Source organism: Podarcis gaigeae, assembly GCF_964106915.1.
Source record: "Podarcis gaigeae genome assembly, chromosome: 1".
NCBI classification, from domain to species: domain Eukaryota; kingdom Metazoa; phylum Chordata; class Lepidosauria; order Squamata; family Lacertidae; genus Podarcis; species Podarcis gaigeae.
In genome coordinates, this window is record NC_139678.1 from 63,052,778 (window position 1) to 63,073,227 (window position 20,450).

The 20,450-nt window shown below is 44.0% G+C and overlaps 1 protein-coding gene across 7 annotated transcripts in view; it reads right to left on the reverse strand.

The window, feature by feature from the left end:
• BDNF (brain derived neurotrophic factor) overlaps positions 1 to 20,450 on the reverse strand; it is a 73,629-nt gene that overhangs the window by 16,542 nt on the left and 36,637 nt on the right. Inside the window, exons 1-2 of one of the 7 annotated variants that reach the window (XM_083752519.1) lie at positions 2,391 to 2,769; positions 1,608 to 1,689 (exon numbers count right to left, since the gene is read on the reverse strand). The exons of the other annotated variants lie outside the window; for them this stretch is intronic. Of the exons in view, the coding sequence (XP_083608645.1) occupies positions 1,608 to 1,689; positions 2,391 to 2,467 (159 nt within the window). The 5' untranslated portion in view covers positions 2,468 to 2,769. Of the gene's footprint in view, positions 1 to 1,607; positions 1,690 to 2,390; positions 2,770 to 20,450 lie in introns of those variants that run through there. 7 annotated transcript variants of the gene reach the window in all.

Genomic DNA, 20,450 nt, shown 5'->3' on the forward strand with positions numbered 1-20,450 from the left:
TAGACACATAAAAATGGAATTGTAATTCATCTGGGTTTGCTGTCAAAGCTGCTTCCAAGTATTTTCAATCCAATGTTATCCAGTGATAATTATGTTGCAATAATTATAGGAAAAGCCTTACTAAACAATAAAGATGTCAACAAATTGTAAATCATAGTTGTGTAGTGGGAATATTCCAGCATCAACAGAACATTTTATGTAGAAGGCATTATATTTGGGAATAATGTCCAGTTTTGAGCAGGTACCCTAATCTCAGCGCTGTTTGGAAAACCTGCATCTAGTAATTTTACTAGCTACCTCTTTTGATAGCCCATTCTAGAGCAAGCTACTAGACATGCACCCTGAAACAGACCATGTTTATAGGCATATTAAGGAACAAAATGCAAATCACAAGCCACATTCTCTGAATTTTGATTGAGTAGATAGTAACACTTGTTACCCAACTGGACAACAGCCATGATTTATTATTGATGCCAGTTTTGCATTATGGTTTTGCTTGGAGATTAATAACATGCCTACCACAAACAGGAACACAATGTACAGACAAAAGTATTGGCAGAAGCCAGTAACACACATGAAGTACTGTGACAGATGAAACCTAAGAAAAATCGAAGTACAAACTGCAGGACAGGGGCTGAGGGCTTCTGGAATCGCTACTTTTCATGAAAGCCCTAAATTAGGATATGGGAGCAGGGGCGCCATCTCACCCGCAGGATTGTGGGTGCCCGCTGCTGCAACACAGACGTGCAGACATGCGCATACCTGCACATAGTACGTGTGACGTCACATGCACTATGTGCAGGCGTGTGCATGTGATGTCGCATGTCCACGTTGCAGCCGCTGGCGGTGGCGGCGACTCTTGTTTCTCCTGCTACCAGCATCCAGCGAGGCCTCCTTTTCCATGGGAGGGGCTTGGATGCAGAGGCAGAAAGACTTTGCCTCCACATCTGAGGAGGGTGGAGCTGAACTGCTTCTCTCTCGGAGGCAGCACCACTGCTGCCTGCCAGCTTTTTTCATTGACTTTGTGGGTGCCTGGCCCTCCCCATTATATTATTGTGGGTGCCCACACCCCCACGCCCCCCTGGAGTTGGCTCTTAGGTATGGGAGCATGTTTTGCCCTGCCCCCAAACTACTGCTCAAGTGCCCATTGTGGTCCTCCTAACTGGAACTCTGGCTATTAAGCAGAAGGTTGGTGGTTCAAGTCCACCAAGGGACGGCTGCAGGCAGGATGACTCTAGGATTCTTCACTTAATTCAAGTATTGATAATAGGGAATGCCAACTGAAAAACTCTGAGCTAAATCTGAGCCTCTGCGGTGGAACATCTGCTATCCAGTTGCCAAGTTAGACTCAAGAGGGTGTATGTGGAAAACACATAGCACAGTGATTTGGGGCTTTGCTTGCAGTGCACATCTGGAGGGGGGGAAAAAACAAACCCCCTGCCCCACCTTTCTACACCCCTTTACCCAAAGTGATGCTCTAGCAGAACTAGGCTTGCTGGATCAGAGGATTAAATCCCCCCTCAAACTACTCCTGTCACAGAGAAAGACCATGGCCTTGTTCTCACGCAATGCTAAACCAAACCCAGAAATCTCCAGTAACTCCTTACCTCAAGGCTCACAGACTGTATTGCTACTGCCACATCCTTTTCATCTCCACCTCCCATAGTAGCAGTATGTTGCTGGGCTTGGCTGCAGAAAGGAGTCCAGTCTATTACACCACTAGAATAGGGATGGAAAAGCTGTGGCAATCAAGGCTGCTGCTCCCAATATCCTGGACCGTCCCAGCCAGGACTGATGGGAGTTTGAAGTTTAGAAGGCCATGGACCTTGGAGGCCACAGGTGCCTCACTTCTTCGCTAGAGCACATTCAACTCGTTTTCAAGCTCTTTCATATTGACAGGGAGTTCTGCCTGATGTGCAAACCAGAGTCGAGACATCACTGCTACACACCAGATTTGCAGCACAAGGCAATTCCTTTCCAGCCAACCAAGACAGCATATCTGTAGGGCACTACTAGAAAATGCACCCCAGTGCCTTTGCAGAAAAGAAAAATCAATGTGGAATGGCACAGAGTCCAGGATACCAGGGGACAGGCACAGTTGTCAACATCTGATCCACTTTTGAGAGAGGAAGAAATCAAGGGGGACGGTGGCCACTCAGCCTCAGCCTATTCCAAGTACCATACCTAGGAGGAGTCCTGTAGCTCAGTGGTTGAGAATCTGCTTTGCAGGCAGAAGGTCCCAGGTTCAATCCTTGGTGTCTCCAGTGTAGGCTTGGAGAGAACCCTGCCTGAAACCCTGGAGAGCATCTCCCTGCCAGTGTAGACAATATTGAGCTAGATGGAACAATGGTCTGATAAGGCAGCTTCCTTATGTATGTCCTTATACTTACCTCTGCTGATATTCTGACAGTGGGTAGCATTGGTGAAGGTGACAAAGAGTTGGAACCAACACCTTGCTATTAGCCATAGCTGGCCTCGGAATGGAAGAGATTGCAGCAGGCCGTGCTGAACTGGAAATGCCAGTTAACAGCGCTTCAACAGGTATTTGACAACAACAGGTTCTTTTTTTCCTCTCTCTCCATGTTGGAAGGCTTGTATTTGTCAGTCGTGCTGCCAATCATTTCCTGGCTATCCCTGATCTATGCCAAGATCCTTCTCGGCACATGCCCAGTCCAGTCCCTTGCTCAGCATAGCCATTAAAGGATGTGCTCCTTATTTGGGCAAGGGATCCAGCTTGCATTCTGGTTCCATAGTGGGTGGCCTCTGGAAGAAAGTCAGAAGGAAGAGCCGGACATTCCACCACAACCCAAAAGGACAATGTGTATTGACTTGCCATGCTGATCCAGTTAGCCAACAGCCGAGTTCAAGGAAAAGCCTCGCCGCAGTCATTTACGCTGGAGCCCCTGGCAGCAGGGAGATGTTTGCAGCGAGGGCTGCGTGCAGCGCTAATGGATCTGTGTTAATACACTCTCAAACGCTGGGCGGGCAGACCCTGGTGGTTTCCTGCCCCAACTAGTACTTTTTGATCATTCGTTACCATCGCAGTCAAATCACATGCTTTTCTGACAGATCAGCACTAGAAACCTCCGGCCCAGGAACTTCCTTGAAATGAAGAGATTTATTCCACAATTATGAATATTTATGTGCGCACGCACACACACACACACGCACGCACACACACACACACACACACGCACCACTCTTATTTTAGTAACAAATAGTAGCCTGTGATCAAAACGCTGTGGTTAATAAAAGAACATCATGCACCAGTCGTATATAATGAGCCCTGCTAAGGAATTCATGCCCCCCAAATGTATATAAATACACCACTACCAAAAAATAATATAAAGTGATTTATACGTTTATCAGATATATAAGTGTATACATACATATGCATTTCTCTAAATTATTTATACAAAGCTAAATGGGGCTTTAGGCAAGAGTTTCTCTCTCTCCACAGATAGGAAAGGACTCAGGCCCCCCCCCCCCCCCCGCCGGAGAAATTGTTTGAACCTTTCACTCCTAATTTATGTATTTCCAACTTTCCATTTTAAACCATTCGGCAAAAGGAAAAACCTGGTTTGTTTCAGGCTTGTCTTGAGATTTAGGACCTGGTTTTGGTGTCTTCTGACATTCTTTCCATCAAAAGTAATGCCTTGCTGGGGCAAATCCCAGAAAGACGGCACGTAGCAGAAACTTGTCTGATATAAGTTGGGAAAACCTGAGCTTTGTGACAGATCTCACAACCAATGGCAGGCAAGTAACTTCCAACATTGAGAAGAAAATACATAAAACTCATTGTATCTTAAATACATCTATAGCTTATTATTTTTTTTTAATTTTCCAGTTTGGACAAAGGTTCCCCCTGTATGTGAAATTCTATCTTTGTATATGGAATTTACTGTTATGTTATCATTTTGTTCAGCATAAGGGATGTACGTAACAACCAAAGTCAAAACACACAAAACTAATAGCCTCACAGTGTATATGCAGTGATGGCCAAACTCGGCCCTCCAGCTGTTTTGGGACTACAATTCCCACCATCCCTGACCACTGGTCCTGTTAGCTAGGGATGATGGGAATTGTAGTCCCAAAACAGCTGGAGGGCCAAGTTTGGCCATCACTGATTTAAGGGGACAGAATGTTGCTTGGGTTTATCTACTTGCTGCAAGCCAGGCAAAGGGAGGAATCCAACATTGCACTATTATGGTCATTCTGTCCATGCAAGCAGGAGGAGGGTGGGCAGAGCATGGCTTCAGTGGCCAGTGTCCTCCTCTTCCTGCCTCCTCCACCAAGTATGAGCTGGCCATTGAAGTGGTACTGCGCTCAGCTCGCGTTTGGCCTCCTTCACCCCAATTTTTGGGGGACATTGGGGGGGGCCTGCCAATGAGGGGAAGGTCTCAGCTCCCAGGAGTTGGCACCCCTGCTAGGGCTGATGGCATCTGAAAGGACCACAAGAAGGAGCTGAACCCGCTTCCCACCTGTGCTCCCCAGCAACCAGTATTCAAAGGGAAAGGAATCCCTGATTTTAAAATTGGAGCAACCACCTCTCAGAAACAAGGTGGGGAAGTATGGAGCTCCACCTACCAATCTATAAATTAAGGCTCTTCAATCATGTAGTACAAAATAAGAAGTTAATTAAGCTTAAGTTTCCATTTCCCTGTGTCCCTGCGTTCATACAGCAGGGACATCTTTTAAAACTTCCTTTGCTTTTACAAAAACATTCCCATTGCCCCAATACTCAGACTACAAAACCCAGAGTGCTGATCTCCGTTCCCCATTGATCAGACTGAAGCAGGTAAGCAGCTTTTTGTGACTTACCTATAGTCATGCAGCACTCCAGTGCTGCTGCCGGAAGAGGGCCCCACTCTCTAACCACTACCAGGCACTGCCTCCCCATCTATATATTTTGCAGTTTCCTATGGCAATGCTTAGGCTTCTAACCCAGAAAGAGGCAAGGCTTCTGATTAAAACCTTTGGGGTATTAATTTTTCCCCTCTTAATACATATGCTAGCTCACTCCCATCTGTGTTGTTAATTAGTTCCTGACTGTAGGTTAAATGTAGGGCATGTTGTCACGAGCCTAAGGTGGGGTGGCCAGACCTCCTGCTATTGCCATATGGCTTTTTCTTTTTTAACTCTTCTCTTCCCATCCAAGCTTCTGGTTTTATAGGCACGCAAACAAAATAACAAACTAAAGAATTGAGTGTGAGGAGGGGATGTTTGTTCATGTTCATTTGCAATTCTAAGAGGAAACATGCTCTTTGTGGAAGCAGATTTCTCCAGCAGTATTGATTTAAGACCCAGCTTCCCCCTCCCTTGCCTTTCGCCCACTTCCACCGCAGAGCAAAATCATTATTAAAAGCAGGAAATAACTCTCTGCATAGGGAGAAACTACTGCACAAATAGGGTGTTTCCAGGGGTCCTGAAACATGCCTTATGACAGCTGCACTGGCAGCATGACAAGAACATGAGGGTCACTCTCAATTAGCTTAAAACAGAGAACCAAACTCTCCTCATCACTGAAGCAAACACGAGTGAGAGAAGCAAATTGGGCTGATTAGAGGAAATCCACAAAGTATGTTGGTTTTGGCCACCCTGTAAGTCCTCAAGCCTGTGTGTTAAGAACAATGCACAGGTCACATTCCCTGGGAAATTCCAAGGGATTTTGCCAGGTACCTGCAACTCTCCGAAAAGTCGAGCCTGTTTGGTGAAAACAGCTGTTCAGGGCTTGGTTCCTCTCAGAATTTGGCTCAAAGCCTGGTTGCTTGCAAATAATATTTCATGAAAACAGTCAACAGGTCTTTATCTTCTTGAGAGAAAGTTTATTATTGTGATGGGACAACCTTCCCTGGGAGCAAACGCTTGGGAGATCTCTGGAGATCTGTCACATTAGCCAGCAGAACGTTGAGAGGGTGACTGCTCTGATGGAAGGGAGATCATGTGCGTGCAAAATGAAGTGGCCTGTCTGGTCTCTGACACTCACTTTACTGATACGATTACTCATTACCTGCACTGGCTCTCAGGTCATGTCAAGGCTCAATCCTTGGAGTTAACTTCAAAGCCCCAAACTTTTTTGGGAGCAGGCTATCTGAATGACGGGAGACACAATACGATAGCCATCTCCAAATTTTTGAAGTGCTATTCCACTGCTGTTGGAGCAAATTTGTTTTTTGTTGCTCCAATGGACAGGACCTGAACCAAAGAGTTCAAATTACAAGCAAATAACTTCCTCACAGCACAAGTTGTTTTGGCACAGAGACTGCGCCAGAAAGTGGTGGGCTGTTCTTCATTAGAGGTTGCTAAACAGAGGCAGGCTGAGCACCTATCAAGGATGCTGTAGTGGTGGGTTACCTGCACTGGACATGAGGTTGGTCTACAAGACCTCCAAGACCCTTTCCAACACCATCATTCTAAGATATCCCCCCACCCCATATTCAACATTAGTGCTTCCCACCACTTTCAGAAACATGGTTGGTTGAACCTAAGATGCAAGACGGGACCTTTTTCATATTGCCACTCAGAATACAGAGCTCTCTCGCTATGGTTTAATGTTTTTATCTCCCTGGTTGTAAACTGATTTTAGCCTGATCTTTTAATGGTTTCAATACCCTTCAGAAATTTTGTAAGCATGACATTTCTTAATAAATATTTCCCCTGTTCCCATTCTTTTAAAGGGCTCTATGCAGGACCATTTTTACAATCTTTTGCTTCTGGCCAGGCTTCTGTTTTTAGCATGTGGCAGATGCAATAAGTTTCACCTGGATGGGGTGATGGAAGAGAGGTTTTCTTTTATATAACAAAATGCTACTTGGGGTGTATGTGGGCATCTAGAGAAGGATCAGGAGAGCATGGATGGCTCCAGGCAACCATTGCTATGGGGTTGGAAAGGAAGGAGGGAGGCACCAAAGGAGGAGGAGGAAAGCAGTGTGAAAATGGAAAAAGAAAAGGGAAAATGGAGAGTCCCAGGTTGCATCAGAGTCTGCTTCTTGGATTAGACACTGGAGCAGACACCAAAAAGGCACTGGTCATCATGGTTTAGAAAGTCCTAAGCACTTTGTCTCCTCTTGATACAAAAGGACTCCATTTTGGGTCACTTGCCTGCTGCTGTTTGTGCCTCTGTTTTGAACTTCTACTTTGCTAGAGGTCTGCGTTGAAATCTTACAGGAAGTCTGTTATCACCTTCTCATACTATTGACTCCGATAAACAAAGAAGGCATATGGGGAGACAGACTTCTTCTCTGCTCCAGAAAACCACAGGTTCAATATTTGAAGTTCCCCAGAATCCATTTTTGCACTTCCAACAACCCACTCCTTCCTTGAACTACTTTTGCCTATACAGTCATACCTTGGAAGCCTTGGCTCCTGAACAAATCGGCTCCCGAATAATCGAAACCCAGAAGTGAGTGGTCTAGTTTTTGAATAATTTTCGGAAGCCAAACATCCAGCGTGGCTTCTATGGCTTCCGATTGGCTGCAGGACACTCCTGCAACCAATCAGAAGTTGCGCTTTGGTTTTTGAATGGTTCCAGGAGTCAAACGGACTCCCGGAATGCATTCTGTTAAAAAACCAAGGTATCACTGTACTTTCCCAGCTCTTGATCATAACATCAAAAGTGGTGAGGCAGGCCCAGCTAGAGTGAGCATGGTGGTGGGGCAGTTTAGCACTCACTGTATATCAATATACGGATAGGCACATAGTCCTAAACATACATAGAACTATGTGCAGATTATTGGATGCTGCTGCTGTGTCACAGAGAGTTATATACATCAGTGGCTAGAGTCCAAGATGGAGCTTGGATTTGGCAGTGAGCTCCATCTGTTCGTGTGGTCCTGTTTCCCATGCTGATAATAATTATGTCAATCCAGGGGGTGTGGCCATTTATCCTGTTGGTTCTGCTTGTGGGATTACATGTGTGCAAGTAGTGATGTTCCCACTCAGTTTTTCTCGGAGCCCTAAATATGTGAAGAGCTTGACATAGGCAGGGAGGAGGAGGTGAGGTTGGGAAAGAGAATTCTAGAAAAGCCATTCAGAGCACATATTTAGATTGCAAGCATTGCTGGTTTTGTATGTGTTTAAAAGTATCTGTTCTCAAGACTATGGGTGAAGTCCATTATCCTTCAGAAACCCAATGCTGTCCAATAGGAAAGACAGCTGACAGTGGAGAAACACTTGCGGCTTCACATAGAGTGCCTGTCTTTTTCTGTCTTCTATTTTACCTCAGAACAATTAGAGAACTCACAGAATGCTCTCAGCGACCGAGAGCAAGTTTCACAATTTTTCAGATCGTGATACTGTCCTGTTACACTTTAGAAAAACCTGTGTATTTAAATGTTTAGTTTTAGCTAATAGTATTGCTCTTTAAAACATCACACGTTTGTTATGTGTGTTTAAATTAGTTGTACAGATTAGTTAGATGTATTCTGCAATACAGTGCAGTATATGGATTTATACTACTTCATATTTGGAAGAAAATGTAAGAAGAAAGACATCAAAATGTGACTCTGTAAGCAGCATGAGGGATGCTCTTTCTATTAACTGCACGGGCAAAACACTATGGTCATGATGCGCTGATGCTGATGATGTCACATCGTGATGCAAAACCTAACACAGCAAAACTGCAGTATCTTTTTTCTACCACTACTATGTCCCTCCGGGACATAGTACAAGGGGACACGTCTCTGTCCCCAAAGAACTGACAGTGCGAACACGAGAGAACAGGGAAAGACGTGGAGGCAGGGACGCATGTAATCACGGGCTGCAGGAAAACACATGCTGTAGCATAATGGATTACTGCTCCAACTCTCCATTGTTCCCCACTGTCACATTGCCAAATGTGAATACTGTGTCTTCTTTGAACCGTAATTCTGTAACATCCTCCTCCCCGAAAATACAGGGAAATGCAGAGAAGGCTCTCATCCCCACATGCAGGCAAACTCTGCTGGCAAAAATCAGACACTTTTCTCCAAGTACTGTCATTGCTGGCCAAGTCACAGCAGCATTGGGGAAACCTCTGATCTGTGGGCCTAATTTGGCCTGTAAAGCTGTTTCCCCAAGCCAAACCACCTGCACTATACCTGACATCTTATCTGTCAGGGAGTGGGGCAGGTAAAGACTGCTGCCTGCTACTATGGCTGAGTGGCTAGGGAACTGCTGTGTGACGTTTGTGCTGTGGGTTTGAGTCCAGGGTGCTCTCTTTTCCTTTCATTAACCCTGATATGACATTCCTCCCTGCCAGGCACGCTAAGGGCGTGTGGGGTCACTTCCCCCTGGTAGGGCTCAAACTCTTGTCTCCTGCTTCTGCTAGTCCTATGCCCTGTTCAGTGATTCATTAATGGCAGTGGCTGTCAGTGTGTGTGTGTGCCCCATTCCCTTGGCTGCTTGGCAAAAAAATGAATCTTTCCCTTCCTTAGGTGGGTTTTGAAGCTTTTTCCAAGGGGGGGGGAGGGAGCTGTGTATGCTATGTGCAGGCAGGTAGTTGTGCAGGTGTCACATTGTACGACCTCGCCCTCCTTCCGTTTGTGCTTCAAAACAGTGGTTGTCATAAAGCACAAAGGGATTAAAAATCTGGACCTGTCATTGCTGGCTGTGCCATTGGGGCTGATATGAGTGGTGTTGCCTTGTGTGTAGTGATACACATACCTTGAGCATATTCCTATTGTTAGTTCACTGGCTCCTTCCCTGTGTTGATGTCTTTACTAGCACTGGCCATGATTGGTGGGCTGTGGTGGCATTCCCAGGGATGCTGTTGGGGATGTGCTTGCCATCTCCTCCCCCCCTTTAAATTTCTTACTTGTGAGAATTTCCCTTCCAGGGTTAAGCATTGGATTGGCTGGCCTTTCTGCCAACATAGTGGCACCATAATTCTGGTCCAGAATAATGAAAGTAAAGGATTACTCTCTGACAGTGAAACCTGAAAGGATTTATTTCTGTAAGGGCAATCCTCTCACTTTACCTCCATCCCTCTTGTGGCCACAACCTCTTCCTCCCCAGGGAGCTGTTGGTTTGCAAAATGTTGTGCACATTTATACACTACGTTGCAGTCATAAGGACCAGACAAACAAGAAATCTGGATGTAGTGAGTACAGAACAAAAGTCAGGATGACAAGGCAATTCATTAGTAACATTTGGGCCAAATTAGAATGCAAAGTGAACTTTCCACTGGGCAGAAGCTCCAGAGAATGCAAAATATTACTGAGAATAAGGTGTGGTGCCTTGAAGTGAGGCATGTATGAACCAACCATAAACACAGTGGGAGCAGCCATTCTTTCACATCCTCGCACGCCTTCCTGCTAAATTGTTTCCTTCCAAATGGATTTTTTTTATTTAAACTGAAAACAAATCCTTTATGAGGTTTTGCATCTTCAGCATCTGATGCACACGTTCAGCATGGAACCAAGCCTTGGTGGCCACCTGTAGCAAGAGCCAAGAAATTTTATTTGCAAATAGTACCCTGCTGGCAAAAGCAAAAAGGTAAACATGCACCTAGTTACTGATGCTAATCCTTGACATTTGACTATTTTTTCCCACTGAAAAAGGTGGGAAGGGACCCAAACTTGTTTTACTGGGTTGTTTGGATGGGGGAGGGGTGTTTGGAGATAGTCTTGTAGTGGTTTGTGATATTGCATTGACACATTGTTCAATATGCTCTTATCTTAAGCATTTGTTTCTTTATGACACAGGTCTAAAGATGTGAACAGGTGCTGGCTCTAAATTACTGGCTGCAAACAAGGAAGTTAGAACTGGAGGGAAATAAACTGTTAATATTAGCTGGGGAGAATAAGTTGATCTGTGAGGTAGCAGTGCTTTCTGCTGAAGAGACAATCTGAGAAAAACTGCAGTAAAAAACAAACAAACCCACAAGTGTGTATTTCATACCTTCATGTCCCTTCTTTGGTTCCCAGTTTTAGGATGCAAAATTTTAAAATAAAATAAGATAATTGTAGGGTGGCTAAAAAAAAAAGTCCTAGAAACAAACAAAACTTTGAAGTGAAATTCATGAATATATTTTGTTTGCTGCCCTGTTTGTCACTAGAGGCTCAGGTGGCCTCAGTGGCCAGTGTGTCTTCTACCACCTTCAGCTGAAAAGACATTTAGAGTTGTTGCTTGAATTGGGAAAGCCTGACCACTGTTGTCCATATATGTTGGTAACCTCCAGGCTGGATTACTGCAATATGCTGGGGGGGGGGGGGCTGCCCTTGAGGCTGGTCCAGATGTTGCAGCTAGTGCAAAACGCAGTGGCTTGACTGGGGCAGGATATCACCAACACATTAGCCCGGCTGTTTAAAGGACTGCACTGGCTGCCAGTTAGCTACTGGGTTATGTTCAAAGCACTGGTTTGGGGGTATTAAGCCCTAGTGTACTTGGGATCTGGTTACCTGAAAGATTGTGACACTTTATATACCCTTTGGAACCACCCCTGTTGCCATTTCAGCATTTACTGAAGACCTTCCCTGGAATTGTTTTTAGTATGTTTTTATTTTATCTCTTGTTTGCTACTCCAGGCTCCTTTGGGAAGAAGGGTGGGATATATATATATGTATAATTGGTAAGAAATTGAAATGGTCATTATGACAAATGGATGTATAGGTTCAATGGTACGAATGTAGTTTTAAAAAGTTTTCTTTGTCATGGAAAAGGGTAATAGCCAAAAACAAGAGAGCCAGTGCTATCTGCTGTTAGATATGTGCAGTCTGGAAGCAGACCAGCATATCCCTGTCTTTCTTATGACTGTAGGCCTATTTATGAAACCTTTCCAACTACCAATTCCAGATGCAAGAACTCCTTTGGGGTCATGCCCATGTCTTGAACCTACTTTCCATATTAGAAATGTAAGTCATCAGTATGATCCTGGAAGTAGCTCTCACATCTGAAATAGCTAGATGGAATGCTTTCAAATGTATCTATTCATGAGAAAGACACAGATATGCTGTTCTAATTGTGTGCTGCTTGTGGAATCAGTCAATTGCTTTCCATACCATCCCCCTTTCCCTACCTTTTCCTCATTCTCCTTGTCTTCTTGAACATAGTTCATTCACTTGTCATCTTGAACATAGCTGGATGAGTGGGAAGTGACTGCCTAATTTTAGGCACTCCTGTGTGAAACAGGTTATCTTGACCCATTTTAGTCTGGCTTCCATTCTGCTTTGGGGACTGAAACTGCTTTGGCTGCTTTAGAACAGTTGCACTGGCAGATAATCAGGGGGAAATGCAACACAGTTGATTCTCCTGGACCTCTCCATGGCTTAGAGTACTATTGACATGGTATCCTTCCAGATCACCTGTCTGGGATGATCCAGCTTTTTTGTTGCCTCTTGCCTCCAGTGCTATTAAACACCTTCACAAAACTGCTGCTGGTAGTCATGTGGAGATCTGGAGATCTGCACCTAGATTTTCCTTTTCATCTAGTCCAGGTGAGGCACTGGACACTCTCAGCAAGTGCCAGGACTTGTAACGAGCTAGATGAGTGCCGATAAACTGGGTCTCAATCCAGCCAATAAAGTTTTAGATGGTTAAGTTTACAGCTGCCCTGAGTGTCTCTTTGAGACAAAGCGTGGAATGCAAATGATCTACATGAATAAATACATTTTGGGACACTGGCATTCAAACTCTTTGGGATGGAGCTACACTAATCCTAAAGGATCAGGTTGACAGCTTGGGGTTGCTATTGGATCTGACCTTTCAAGTATCCATTGCACAAAGCACCTTTCACCAAATATCCTTTGTTGTTTCAGCTATTACCCTGCTGAATAAAAAGGATCTTGTCATAGTTACCTGTGCTCTTGAAACATTCTGCTAAAATTACATAGTGTCTAATACTTGAAACATGGCTTTGCCTATGTTTGGAAACTTCTGAATGTAGCTGCCCAGTTATTAACTGGGTCCCCAATTCCAACGTAATTAAAAGTGCTGGTCTCTTTTTACTTTAAAACAATCTGGGACAAGGATAGCTGAAGGTCCTCCTTCTTGCCTGCATAGAAAGTTCATCTGCTGAGGCATTCCTCCAAATGCAGCAGTGGATCTGCCACGATTGCTCCTCAACTTCCTCTGAATCCAAGCTTGTTGGAGGGACACCTCTGCCACATCCTAAACCCCTCTAGCAGAGTGAATCAGGGGGTTAAGATTGCCCTGCCTATCCCACTAAAATCAATGAGACAAGTTAGTCCCATGCTGTTTTTGTTTTACTTGTGCACTGCCTTGTGAGAGCTACACAATGAAAGCTAGAAGTCCACGTAATTAATAAACAGAATCCCATTTCTGCGAGACCAAAGCATGACAAGCTACCTCTGGATTCAACCCTGTAATTCTCCAGGAATGGAAGATTCTTAGCTCCTCCAAATTTCTGAAAGCTTCTTTAGAACATAAGATCCTGCTGAGCCAAACCTGTGGCCCATCTAGTCCAGCATCATCTTCTTACAATGACCAACCAGAGGCCTGTGGGAAGCCCACAAGCAGGAAAGGAGAACCTAGCAATTCTAAATAATGTATCCATCAGTAATCTGTAGCTCAGCTCTAGCCAATTTAGGAGAGACACAGAACAACACTATGTAGGTTCTACTCAGAAGAAAGGCCCATTAAAGGGGGACTCACTCCCAAGTATATAGATAGGATAGCAACCTTAATTATAGTGATCTATAAGCTACCGTAGTATCTGCACTTCAGCCACTTAAACAGGTTGTGGCTCACTGTTTATATTTTTCTCTGCTGGGTAAAGTCTGGCACCATGATTCATTTAAGGACTTTCAGAGACTTAAGTATGTTAGTTTTGATGTTTTGAATTATTCCATAAAGTTTTTCACATTGATATTGTTTCTGGCCATCGTGTTGCTTTTGATATTGCTGACTCATATTTTGAAACACAGAGGTTGGTTTGTTTACTCACTATATTTTTCCAAAGACAGAGAACTTTGTCTGGGTTTCATCTGACAACACACACACACACACACACACACACACACACACACACAGATCACAGACTGCCCTGTCCAGGATGTTTAGCTGTGGACTCTTCTGCCTTAGTGCAACATGTTGGGCTAGAGGAACTGACCAGCCTTATAGTGATGAGAAACACACCTGCTGAAAGTCAATACTGGTATATCTTAAAAAGTTGTCGTTATAACTAATATCACAGATATGGCCAGAGAGAGACCAGGCATTCTTCAGTGGGAAGAGCTGTGGATGTTGTCCCAGATTGGTTGCATTCTCTGAAGCTTCTGGTTTTGAAGAACTCAGTGGGCAACTAGTTGCCCAGCCTTGGACAAGTTGTTATTTCTCTGCACCAGCTGTTCTGCCATGGTATGACAGCAGGACATGGGATCATGTGCTAAGCAGCCAGCATTGATGCAAGGGGAGACTTAATCCCTTTGTTGGGCATAATGCACTGGAGTGCAAGTGTAGAAAAGAGAAATTTCCATAACAGACGGGTTGTATCCAATTAGTTCTGCTCTGAGTAAATGTTAGCTGGATACAACTTACAGTGTATAAAATTACGCACAAAATTGGGAAAGTGGACAGAGAAAATGACACTATTCTCCCCCCCCCCCGTGTGCATGGCATGAGATTGATGCTGTCCTCATTTATTTCTGTCCCACACCCAGCAGTAGAGCAACAATAGTTGTTGACTGTGCTCTACAGGTCTGGGTAAAGAGATGTTATGTTGCTCCACACCACTGTGGAAAGGGGATTTGGAAGGGCATGTTATCCCAAAGACCAAGGGAGTGACCTCAGCCCCTACATGATCTTCGCTGTCATAGGCCCATAACAAAACTAAGGGGTTTTTCGTAGAAGATGGGGCATATCTTCACAGTCTTATCCTATGTTCGTCAAAGGGATGTCACTGCCTTGACCACAGCACAGCACAAAAGCTGAATTTATAAAAGACCCATGACCTTCAGATGGTCCGAACTAACTGTAATGCAAATACTTAAATTTACAGCATACAGTAGTTTACAGCATACAGACTGTAAACATGTTCAATGGACTTTGGTTTAATGTTGATCTGCTGCTTATCAAATAAGGGGCAATCCATATATTGCATGCTGTTTCTCCCTGCAAAATTGCAGCCTGTCAAAGCTATTCTTTGTTTACAATTAAAATAAAAAAATAAAAAATGACAGGACTATATTATACACAAGTAATGTGTAGCTTGGCCCCAAGGGTGAAAAGTAAAGGGCATGTTATTTGGGTACCCCTTGTGCTAGTGACATACAAAGAGAGTTTGTTCTTTTTTCCCCCTAAGCCAGAGCTCTGTTCCTTAAGTTCATATTCAGAACAAAACACTCAGGAGAAAACAGTTCAGTTTTTGGTAAGATGGAGCGTGCCAGTATATAAACCTCTCCTAGAGATGATTAAGAGGTGTTCCATTAAGCTGCAATTTTGCAGGGGAGGGGGCTGAGTGCTCATAACAATTATGTGAAAACAAGTCAATGCAGGTTAGTAATTAACCTATTAAAAGGGATATATCCGCTCACACAGGAGCCTCTGTCACGATGCTCAGCATACTGAGCAAAATTTCCAATGCGGCCATAAATCAAAGGCTGGAAGCAACATCTGTAGATATTAAAGAAGCAGCCACTTAAAACAAGAGTAAGCATTACAGCTCGGGCTAAAGATATCCTCTGCTCAGAGCTCTCGTAGCATCCTGTTGACCTCTTTTCCCAAAGAAAATAGCTTGACCTTATTCTAGATAGCTACAACTCTTGTGAAGTTCAGTTTTCTTCTGTGCTGTACCTTTTGAGTTTACTAAGACTGAAACAAGAAAACCAGTTTTTTGGACTCTGGGCTCAATCCATGAGCAGTTAAGGGAAACAAATGTAGAACACGAGTGTTAAAAATAAATCTTTACTGAAAGTTGTCTTTCTTTCTACCCACCTCTCTCTTAGGAGTGACAAGCAAGTGCGTATTGTGGAAAAGCCTGGTTGAGCAGAACAGGGCAAGCAGCTCATTTATTTCAATTTCAAACTTTGGGGAGACAACTTGTGTTTAGTCTTGGTCCACAAATGCAGCCAGTGCCCATTTCCCATGACTTTTTAAAAGTAGTACCACCACAAAGTTCTTATCAAACACACATTTAAATAAGCAGGAGGATCTTTTCTCATCTCTTGCCATGGCACACAACCTTATGCCTTCCGTCAAGTGATTTGTAAAAAAAATAAAATGCTCGAGACTTTTGGCTTGTTATGCCAACCACAATTTACAGTCTTCGAATGATGACATCCTCCCTGTAGCAAGAAAAATAGGACTCTAACAGAGAGTGCAATTTTTTAAAATGGGTTTTCCAGCTGTGATTCAGTGAAGTTGAACACTAAGTGGCAGTACTACAGAGGGAAAATTGTTCCGTGTTGTTGAATCTCAAAGAAAAGGTCTTTCTTTTTATCTCTTTTCATTAAATAAACAATAGTGAACAGCTCTTTTTCAATTGCCTCATATTGAGAGTTAAGTAGCGATTTTATCTTCAGCCCTGAGTGAGATATACTGGCCTGAACCCAAAGAGTTGTATTTCCTCTGTTCTTTCAGAGCAGGCCCCAATCCTTTTTACCAGAGACAGGCCTAACACTATAGGCAACAAGGCCTAGGGCAGGCACGGTGGGCACCATGGTGGGCCATTTGCACAGAGGAGGGAATTCAAGCAGGAACAGCTTTTGCCACACATACATGATATGGTGCACCTCCTATGGGGCTGTGTATTGTTGAGGGTCAGACAAGGGTTCAAATCCTCTCTTAGTTCTCAAGGGCTACACACACACCATGCATCCAGAGCACAGCATCACCTCCCTCAAAAAGGAAGAACCCTGTGAACTGTAGCTTGAGAAGCTCACAGGAGTAGAAGAGAGCCTTTCTGAGGGAATTCAAACTGTGCTGCTAGATAGGCTTCAGGTACAGTGGTACCTCAGGTTAAGTACTTAATTCGTTCCGGAGGTCCGTACTTAACCTGAAACTGTTCTTAACCTGAAGCACCACTTTAGCTAATGGGGCCTCCTGCTGCCACCGTGCCACCGGAGCACGATTTCTGTTCTCATCCTGAAGCAAAGTTCTTAACCTGAAGCACTATTTCTGGGTTAGCGGGGTTTTTAACCTGAAGCATATGTAACCTGAGGTACCACTGTAGTTCCCTGGAGATGAATGAGGAAGATCCATAGCTCAGTGTAGGGCATCTGCTTTGCCTGGAGATGGTTCCAGGTCAGTACCAAAGATCTCCAAGCAAGGATGGTAGATAACCCCTGTCTGAAATCCTGGAGAGCTGTTGCTGCCTGCCAGTGTAAATAGCGCTGCACTGGATGGCCAAATGGCCTGACTCAGCATAAGGCAGTTTCCAGGGTTTCTTCCCTACTTGATGACACCAGTTTCCATCCTCGATTCCAGATATGGGGAGAGACGATGCGAGTGGCAAGGCCTGCCTTTATTCAGAAACTTTCTCTGGACAGCACGTCAGAGTTCACAAAGACGGAAACATGAGTGAGCTAGGGATGGTTACTTCCACACTAGCAGTGTGCTCCAGAATTAATACCATTTCATTACCCCTTTATTGCAGATGTTCCAGATGAAATCACCGTGAAACAGTTTGATCCAGTGTGCATGCATGTTGCACCCTTTGCAGACATCTACATCTGAAATCAATGTATGAGACCCTTCTGTGTGTGTCTTTCCTTCTTTCTCCCTTGTCTCTCAAGCTATAGCATTTGCAAATTATCAGATGTTCTTCAGCCTTGCCTGGATTAGTTTTCAGTTGGCTTCCTCAGAACCAGATGCCAGCCCCGACCAGACGCACTGGGAAACTAGTAGGTAAGATGAAGAACAGAACCAACCCGTATCAATGTACAAGGGGATGGCAATTGTGCCAAGACTGCACAGAATCATTCAGCAGAGATTCTATGGGCATCTGCCAGAAATGCTGATAACTAATGGATAGTTCTCATGTCCAAGAAAGTGGTTGACTGCCTGCAGGTGGGTATGGTTGTGGTGTCTCCAGAAGACAGCCCAAAAGGTGCTCCTGGATCCAGCATTGTCAGTAGACTGACCCAAGTGACCTTGTTGGGTAGGAGAGCTTTTCACAGGCTTCAGCTGGTTAGGCAACTGCAATCGTTCCTGGACTAGGCCAGCTTGACCTCAGTGGTTCAGAAATTGGAAACCTCAAGACTGGGCTACTGCAATGCATTCTATATGGGGCTTCCCTTTTGTCTGCTCCAGAAACTGCAGTTAGTGCAGAATGCTCCAAACTGTCAGGTAGAGTCCATCAGCATAAAGGTAAAAAGGTAAAGGACCCCTGGACGTTTAAGTCCAGTCAAAGGCAACTATGGGTTTGCGGTGCTCATCTCACTTCAGGCCAAGGGAGCAGGCGTTTGTCCACAGACAGCTTTCCAAGTCATGTGGTCAGCATGACTAAACTGCTTCTAGCACAATGGGACACCATGACAGAAGCCAGAGTGCATGGAAACACCGTTTACCTTCCCGCCACAGCAGTACCTATTTATCTACTTGCACTGGCGTGCTTTCGAACTGCTAGGTTGGCAGGAGCTGGGACAGAGTGATGGGAGCTCACCCTGTTGCAGGTATTTGAACCGCCGACCTTCTGATCATCAAGCCCAAGAAGCTCAGTGGTTTAGAGCACAGCAACACCCATGTCCACCAGCATATTACACTTGTGCTCAAAGATCTTCACTTGCTGCCAGTTTGCCATTGGGCTGAGTTCAAATTGCTGCTACTGGTGTATAAAGCCCTTACATGCTTGGGACCAGTTTACTTAAGGGATTGCCGTATGGCAACATCTGTACTTCAGAATTTCCAATCTCCAAACATGAGGCAGCTGCCATAATTGTATTCCTTTAGATGTCTGCTGAAAACATTTCTGCTTTAGTTACATGTGTTAGTTTTTGTTAGAAGTTTTTTAATTACTTTTACAATGGTACCTCATTCTTAATTCGTTCCGGAGGTCCGTCCTTAATCTGAAACTGTTCTTAACCTGAAGCACCACTTTAGCTAATAGGGCCTCCTGCTGCCGCCATAGCACGATTTCTGTTCTCATCCTGAAGCAAAGTTCTTAACGCGAGGTACTATTTCTGGGTTAGCGGAGTCTGTAACCTGAAGCGTATGTAACCCGAGGAACCACTGTAATTGTATTTTATTGAAGATATTTGCCACCCTGGGATCCTTTTGGAGGAAGGGCAGGATATAAATTTTTACAGAGAAATGAATAAAATACCATATTGGCCCAAATATGTCGCACCTTTAAAACTGGAAGTGAGGGGAGAGAAAAAAATACCCAAATATAAGCTGCTCCATTCCTTGCTGCTCCTGGCTGCATACTGGGGGGGGGGGCATTGCCAACAGCCTTTTCCCATCATCGCTCTCTCCCTTCCCAGTCTTGGGGGAGAGGACAGGGACTATGTGCAGGGCGGGCACCGCTTTGCCACGCTCCTGACTGCATACCGTAAGGTCGTGAATATAAGCCCCACTTTAACTTTTCACAGTCGGAATTTGGAGGGAAAGTGAGGCTCATATTAAGGCCAATACAGTGCCATCCTAAGCACATAAAAAGAGGACCAAAGTTAAAGAGTCAGAAAGATATTTCAGATTTTTAGGAGCCCACCTCAGTTATTCAAGACATATAAAGGAATTATGTATATATAATTTTAAATTAAAAGGAGCTATCTGCAATTTTTTTGCACTCAGGAAAACTAGTGTGTGAGGCTCAATCATAGTAATAGACGTAAGTTAAAAGTATTGCTGCTTTGAAGTTTCATGAATAGATGGCACATGCCTACTGAAGGTGAAATAGTAAGCTTTGTCATTCATGCTGCCAGTCAGTGGCTCAATGAAATTCACTCAATGGGGCAGTATAAACAAGTAATCATCATTAGCTTTTTATTTTACTCATGCCACACAGCCTGGACCATTGCCTCTGTGTGTACGTGCATTTATAAATATCACAATGGTTTCAATTCTGAGTATTTTTATCAATCCATGAATTAAAGATAACACAGGTACTTGCTGTATACTACCAGGATAGATTCTCTGCATACATTAAAACTCAGTTACTAGAAGCATAAATAAGTAATGGTTATTGATCTCAAAACGGTAATAACCTCAAAAAAAATGTATAGCAAACAAAGTAATTAAAAAAGTACTTTTGGAAAAAAGAAAAACCCTTAACGTTCAAGGCAGGAAGCTAATGGCAATTCTGGGAAAAAAGAATGCACGTGGTTGTAACACATTGCTCTTTTAATCTTATAAAAAATTGAAGAATTAGAGCAATCAATAGCACACAACAAAGCTGCCAAATAGTTCATTCATTGTTTGGACATCTGAAAATAATTGCTAGGTAGCATTTTCAAAAGCACCTCATTTAGGTGACGTGTAGCATAAGCAGAATTGCATTTACCTGGAAGTAAGATGCACTGACTTTAACATAAATTAAAGAAAGTTGATGAGGACAGTGACTGCAGCTGCTATCC